At 47.0% G+C, this 6,898-nt stretch overlaps 1 protein-coding gene across 2 annotated transcripts; it reads right to left on the reverse strand.

The window, feature by feature from the left end:
• Positions 1–212: 212 nt before the first annotated feature.
• LOC123053476 (programmed cell death protein 2) lies at positions 213–5,438 on the reverse strand. 2 transcript variants are annotated; one of them, XM_044476952.1, is made up of 12 exons: positions 5,181–5,438; positions 4,176–4,431; positions 3,995–4,078; positions 3,753–3,886; positions 3,567–3,664; positions 2,933–3,021; positions 2,583–2,676; positions 2,340–2,497; positions 2,194–2,264; positions 1,910–2,024; positions 1,248–1,456; positions 213–631 (listed from the first exon to the last, which is right to left on the reverse strand). In XM_044476952.1, the coding sequence occupies exons 2-11, from the start codon at positions 4,422–4,424 to the stop codon at positions 1,289–1,291; spliced, it is 1,260 nt and encodes a 419-aa protein (XP_044332887.1). In that variant the 5' UTR covers positions 4,425–4,431; positions 5,181–5,438; the 3' UTR covers positions 213–631; positions 1,248–1,288. The 2 variants fall into 2 exon arrangements, with proteins under 2 accessions (XP_044332887.1, XP_044332888.1); XM_044476953.1 differs by lacking the exon at positions 5,181–5,438 and adding an exon at positions 4,630–4,815.
• Between the last annotated feature and the right edge of the window lie 1,460 nt (positions 5,439–6,898).

Consider the following 6,898-nt stretch of genomic DNA (forward strand, 5'->3'; position numbering starts at 1 on the left):
GTCGTGCAAGCAACGCCTCAACGGGTCTGCGCGTATCTGGCTCAACAAAACGTGCAGCCATGAACCCAACCAACCATGGAGGAAATGGCACATGGGACCATGCCAAACGCACAAATTTGTCGTTGCAAAAAATCGCTTTTAACACAAGGCAACTACCAAACACACGATGTTCATGGAATATCCTATATGCATGGAACAGATAAAACGTAGGGTAGCCATCAAAATTTCAACTCCTAAAAAAGGGGCAATGTGGAGACTCTCACTTTACATGCGGTCAATGCCGAAAGCGAAAATGCAAGAAGTCTCGAATAAAAGACCAACGAGATAGACCAGAATCCTAACGAGTAATCCCCAAAACCGTCCAAGGTGTCCACATAAAGAGACGAAGAATCCTATACAACGAAATAAAGATGCACACTGAACCGGCAATGCTGGCGACCACAACTATTTCACATCAAATGCTCTAGATGGCCCCAGTGGCTAAATAGTAGACCAAGCCCAATGTGCGAGCTAATTGGGACCATGGCCCTGCATTGAAGTTGACATCTAAAAAAAAGATCTATCTGGCTTGGAACGCCTGTATTCAGGTTGAAATGCAAGGTAGACCATCACTTTCAAGTTCCAACTCCCCCTGGTGAAACAACAGAGCAAAATATGGGTTACTAGGACTATCTTTCATTAACACAGCTTACAGAGCAAAATATAGGTTACTAGGACTCCCTTGCATCTCTATCTTGCTCCCGCTAAAAGGCCAGGCAGATAAAACAACAAAGCTAACAACAAGATCAAGAGAATAGATTCAAACTACATTGATTTTTGACTAACTTGTTTTCCGAAGGAATATGCCCATACATTGCAGATGCAGGTGCAGGTGCATACAGCAAACAAAATGGTGATTAACAATTAGCATAGCTTTAGAATCCAAAAACACAACATCAAATAAGCTTATACCTATCTAACTTTTACAATAACTATTGGCCCTTCACTTGTTCAAGCAATAGATGCATCAATGGGCATAGGAAAATTCTCAGCTCTTGGAACATTCTATTAAAAAAATCTCTCAGAATTAGTGCATTTACTTAAATTACTCGTATCATAATACACATTTGACAGGGGATAGTGTATACTGATAAAACACAATAAATCATGCCAAAGTGAACCGTTGCTTATTAGTGGATCACATGCATTGACCATATGCATGAGCTTTTGTAGATTAACAACAAAGTTAAATGGGGGGAGTTACAAACCTGCAGCAGCAGACGCCACTCTGTGGAACAGGTAAACATTACTACGGCCTTGAGATTGACGTAGGATATAACTGAACCCATGCAAACTCTTCCTTGTAGCTAATATTTTGATCACATGATCCTTGACACGTGTACACAACAATTGTTGCCCAATCAAGAGAGTTTGGTTCATTTCTCACACCAAAGTAATAAAGCAATTGTGGCATTATCTGGAGATACAGTAAACACAGTGTAAGGATATGTAAGCACATGATCCTGTATACGCAAGCACGAGGGAGGGAAATGTAATGATTACTGATAAGCATGTTGGAGGCATCACTGAGACACTGACTAAGCATAAACTTCACACATATGAAGTTCCATAGGTACAATTATTTGGACATTGCTCTCATGGGGGTTGAAAGGAAAACATGATACCATAAGTTCACAGAAGTAATTCATTAACAACATTCTTTTAGTTTCCTATTCGGACACAAGGAAAAACAGTCTGGTCATAACTTATAGGCACAAACCATGCCATGCATACCCTGCCACAGCCTATTACTGCTACAAGGGGGAGTTATCATGGAAAAACAATTGGGTTTTTGAGTTTACTAGTTGTGTGGAAATGTGTTGCTATATCAGAAATGCAAATATTTTTGGCCCTAGACAAAGTGACCAACCTGAAATTCATAGCATAGTGGACCTTTACAGTAGCTACATGAAGGGATGTCAGGATTTGATGGACGCCCAGCTGATAAAGCCCACAGAGGTTTTACATTTGGATCTCGACAGTATCTGCGTAATTTAGACTTTTATTAGTAATATGCATATAACATATATTGCTGAGAATAAATATGCAAGCCTGAACGATTGAAACAATATCAAACTACTATTTTCCTGAACAGGCAAAAGTAAATTGAAAACATCACCGAACAAGGAGAGGATTCATGCAAGTTATGCATACCTCAATACTTGCTCTGGTGCTCTTGAGATACGCTCTTGAAAATATGCCCAGCATTGGTTGTCAGCATCAGCCTATGTAACATAGCAGTGAATAAACAGTGGTTGCTATGTTGGCAAGCATAAAAGAGAGAATGCACGGCTAAAAACCTCAAATTGATCCATCCATGACTGCATTGTATCATCTGGTTTACCATGCTTTTGCATCACCAAGGACTTTGAGCTGTCTTCATCACAACCATCAGAATCCAAATCAACTTCATCGTCAATTGCTATCTGATATTCCGGCCAAGAAGTCCTAGCTGGAACTGCAAATAGAGAGGAATTATAAGAGGATAAAGACATTCAATAATTACGACCTTAATAGCATTATTACTCTTCAAACATTGTTACCTTTTCCTACAGCTGGCAGCACAGAACTTGAAGCTTCAGAAGAATTGATTATCTGTAGGCAATCATTTTTATGACCAGAGCGCCAGTGCAGTGCCTGAGAAAGAGTCACAAAAATTTGTTCATCCAAAGTAGGACCTGGCTGCCAAAGGGATATGTAGGGTCTGTTTGGTTGGTGTCCAAGCCAGTCAATACTTTATTGTATTGGAGGTGGACAAAGGATCATGAGTGTGTCCAAAAATTGGCAAGGATCAAACCAAAGGCTGTATAATTGGACATGACAAAGGGGTAGATTTAACACAAACATGAGATGCCCAAGAGATCTCTAGGATGATTAAATGATTTGGGAATACCTGATGTTTCTCAGAACAGTAACGTGATTTCTTGCAGCCACCACATATTTTATCCCCTTTCCATGTACCACACCAATGACACAGAGCAGCTGGCAACTCAGAGTCAAGTAAACGAAGGAAATCAATATAAATTACTTGGAATATGGCCATCTATTAACATAACTAGTTTGACTGACAGAAGATGGCCATTGTTGCCTACGGATGTAAGCGCATCAATATACTAAATTAATCAGCATCTAACAAACCACACCAAACTTAGTCTCAGCAGTCGGCACATTGACAGTGCGATGCTTTTCTAGGAAAAAAACAGAAAGCAAAAGATTATATGTTTCCCAAGGAAGACATTAGAAGCAAGGTGCGATATGTGGAGCAACCAGCATAAACAAATGAAGATGATAACTTCAAGATTTTAGCATATTGAAAATATGATCTAGGAATTCGTAAGTGTAAATGAAGAACGTATTTATGCAATAGCTAGATAGAGTGAAAGAGATCTGCTGGACATAAGCACATTTTCTCTACGATAACTAGCTAATTACTACGTAATGCAGGAGATGTAGCACTAATATCATACCAAACTTATTAGGCACAGTAAATCTAAGATGCCATGTAACTGAACAAAAAGGAAAACTACCTCCGGCACATAGTGGCTTGTCAGAGTTATTGCGACTTGGAGGTTCACTTGAGTAGAACACGTTGGTACGAGGCAGCTGGCACCGGAAAACCCTCACGCTGCAATCCAACGAGGCAGTCAGGATCAGCAAAATGTTTTCAGTCTCTAGTCTAAAAGCCAACACAGCAGCTATGGGACTTGCTTCACCTTCTACGAGGATTGCCTTGGTTGCGTGTCCACTGTTCGTGCTGGTCTCGGTGCAAGCATGCCATCGACGGGCACATGAACATGAACAGAGTGCGGTGGAATGCTGCTGCATTGCTCTCAATCGGAGCATAAATCTACAGAGATCCAAACCCAATTTGAGATGAAGTTTTCATCAATTTAACTAGTACAAGTTCCGGAAAGAAAATAACAGGTACAATTGCTTCTAGGCACAAAGCAATAACCTGGAGGACAAAGTGCAGGGGCTCGCCGCAGAAGCCACAGCAGCTGGAGTTCCCCGTGGGCAAGTTCACGGGATCCAACCACGCCTGGACAAAATACACAAACACCTCACATTAATACCTGCTCCAATCGCATCAAAAATCAAAGTGTGTCGCTTAATATGATGGGCGTTATTCCACGGACCGGGATGCCTCCAGCCTTGCTAGGAAAGAGGTGGCGGAGGAGGAGGCCGGGATGCTTCGGCTTCTCCAGGAATCCAAGCATGACTTCTGCTTCTTCATCTTCGTCCTCGTCATCATAGCCCGAGGCGGCCGCAGCCACGGTCACGGTGGAGGCGGGCAGAGGTTGGTTGGGCAGTTCTGTCTCATCATCGTCTTCATCGTCCAGGGAGGTGATGCGAAGACCACGTAGCTTGTCGGCGTTGGGCTCCATCGATCAACTGCGGTGGAAGAGATGGATGAGGCGGGATTGAGAAAATGGCCAAAATACCACAAGTCAAAACCAGAGGTTCCAACATACCACTAGTGATGAAAACCAAAGTGTAGTTAGTTCAGTTTACATGACAAAATACCACTAGCGTCTGTCTAAGATACTCAAAAGAAAGGCATATACACTCGCCTCTTCACACTATACTTACAATTCAGCAGCAAATGAGAAGCATTTGTAAATTCGCTTCACGCCGCCGTGAAGAATACTACGCGTCAGGTTGCAAGGTGGACGGGATATCCCGCCAGGCTGCAGCGCTCACAAAAGAGCCCGCCAAACTGCCGCTGGGCTGACCGCGGGCTCAACGGGATGAGCCGCATAACCGCGTCACCCCCTGCTTCTCAAAAAAAAAAAACACCCGTGTCACCCCCGCCTCTTCTCCAAAAAAAGGACGTACTCTCTTCCGATGGGGCACCCTTCCTCCGACCTGACGCCCATCCTCCGCCCCCGACATAACGCTTGCATCAGTGCGCCGCTCCTCGCACCTGCTAGCCATTCCTGCTGATGGGGTCGACGGCGACACCGCCGCCATCTCCACATCAGAACTGCCTCACGCCTCCCTCGCGTCTCCTCCAAGAGGATGTTCCTCCGTCGCTTCCCTTGCCAACCGGAGTTGTCGTTCCCTGTGGCGGGCAGCCGCATCCCGCCCCGCCTGCAACCTGAACTACGAGGAACGAACAAAACAGGAGAAAATAATCATACTTGGCCGTCGGAGGTCGCGGCGGCGAGTCGGGGCAGGCGTGGCGACGCGGTCGAAGTCCAGCAGTAGCAGGCAGGGGCGTGGGATTGGTTCAGTTCACAGCCGAGGTCGCCGAGCAGCTTCTGGGCGTCAAGGTCGGCGTGGGCGCCGAGCAGCAGCAGTCGTCCTCCTGGTCCGGGAATGGGCGTCAAGGTCGGCGTGGGCGTCGTGGGAACTCGAGCCAGGGGGCAGGAGCAGGGGGGATGGCGGCGGGGCAAGAAATACCCCCGGTCGGTTTCGCTTTGTGGCGCGTGGGACGCGGCTAGGCCGGACCAGGAGGACGGGCTAGGGTTTTCCTTCCACCCTAACAGAAACAGCAAACCGTTTCGCTATTTCTTGCCCCCGACACAAACTACTGCAGTGTATGTACAGCCGAGGATCACTAGCCAGTGTACAGAAAGAAACACGATTCAGTAAACTCAACGTTTTGCTTGGTTTCTTGCTCATTCAGAAAGACACAAGATTCAGAAAAGTGTACATAAAGACACAGGGTTCACTGTACAGTGAGAGAACCCTCTAAATCTGAAACATAACTCCCATTGAGTAAAATCAACATTCAGTAATCCTGATGCCCATTTAGTAAACTCAACAGGATTACAAACTACTGCTTGGTTGCAGTGACATCTTCAGGTCTTGGGTTCTTGGAGGAGAGGAAAGGGAGCAGCGAGGATGCAGACCATGCAGAAGTGGACGGCGATGAAACGACAACTCCGGTTGGCAAGGGAAGCGACGGAGGAACATCCTCTTGGAGGAGACGCGAGGGAGGCGTGAGGCAGTTCTGATGTGGAGATGGCGGCGGTGTCGCCGTCGACCCCATCAGCAGGAATGGCTAGCAGGTGCGAGGAGCGGCGCACTGATGCAGGCGTTATGTCGGGGGCGGAGGATGGGCGTCAGGTCGGAGGAAGGGTGCCCCATCGGAAGAGAGTACGTCTTTTTTTTTTTGGAGAAGAGGCGGGGGTGACACGGGTTCTTGCCAATTAGTTGCCTTCGTTTTCTTGCCAATTCATCCATCTATGACAATACAAATAACAGGAAACTTAGCACACATTAATTTTTTCAGCATGACAAGCAATGAAGAGAAGATAAATAGTTCAATAAATTCCTTCATGCATAAATTTTTCTGTACTCGGCTGTGTTTCTCTGTACAGCAACAAGGGCTCGGGCTCTTCCCTGTTCAAGGTTGGGAGCCGAGGCAGGAAGGACAGGGATAGGGGAAGGAAGAGAGGAGGAAGGCGGGGGAAGGGAAGAAAGGGGCGGATCTGCTACCTCTCCCGTGTCAGGATGTACTCCGGCGGCGGCGGCGAGTTGAGGCCGGCCAGGAGCAGGGGCAGGCCGGCGACGAGTGGCGGAACGGCCAGGCGCAGGGGCGAGGCGTCGGCGAGGTAGCGCGAGAGGACCGGCGGCGGGCGGGAGATGGGACTGGCAGCGGGGTAGCGCGAGGGGACCGGCGGCGGGCGGGCGCTGGCGGATAGGTTTGGATGGGGTCGCGCGAGGGGAGGGGGTGGGGGTCGCGCGAGGGCAGGGCCGGGTTGGTCGTTCGAGGAAAGTGGGTCGGGGGGAAATTAGCACCATCCATCCATCTAACAGCATCAGCAATCAATCCATCCATCTATCTAACAAATCCAAGCATCAATCCCGTCCACCTATGCAACATAAATCAATCTAGCACTCCATGGCATAA

Source organism: Triticum aestivum, chromosome 2D, assembly GCF_018294505.1.
Source record: "Triticum aestivum cultivar Chinese Spring chromosome 2D, IWGSC CS RefSeq v2.1, whole genome shotgun sequence".
In the NCBI taxonomy this organism is placed as follows: domain Eukaryota; kingdom Viridiplantae; phylum Streptophyta; class Magnoliopsida; order Poales; family Poaceae; genus Triticum; species Triticum aestivum.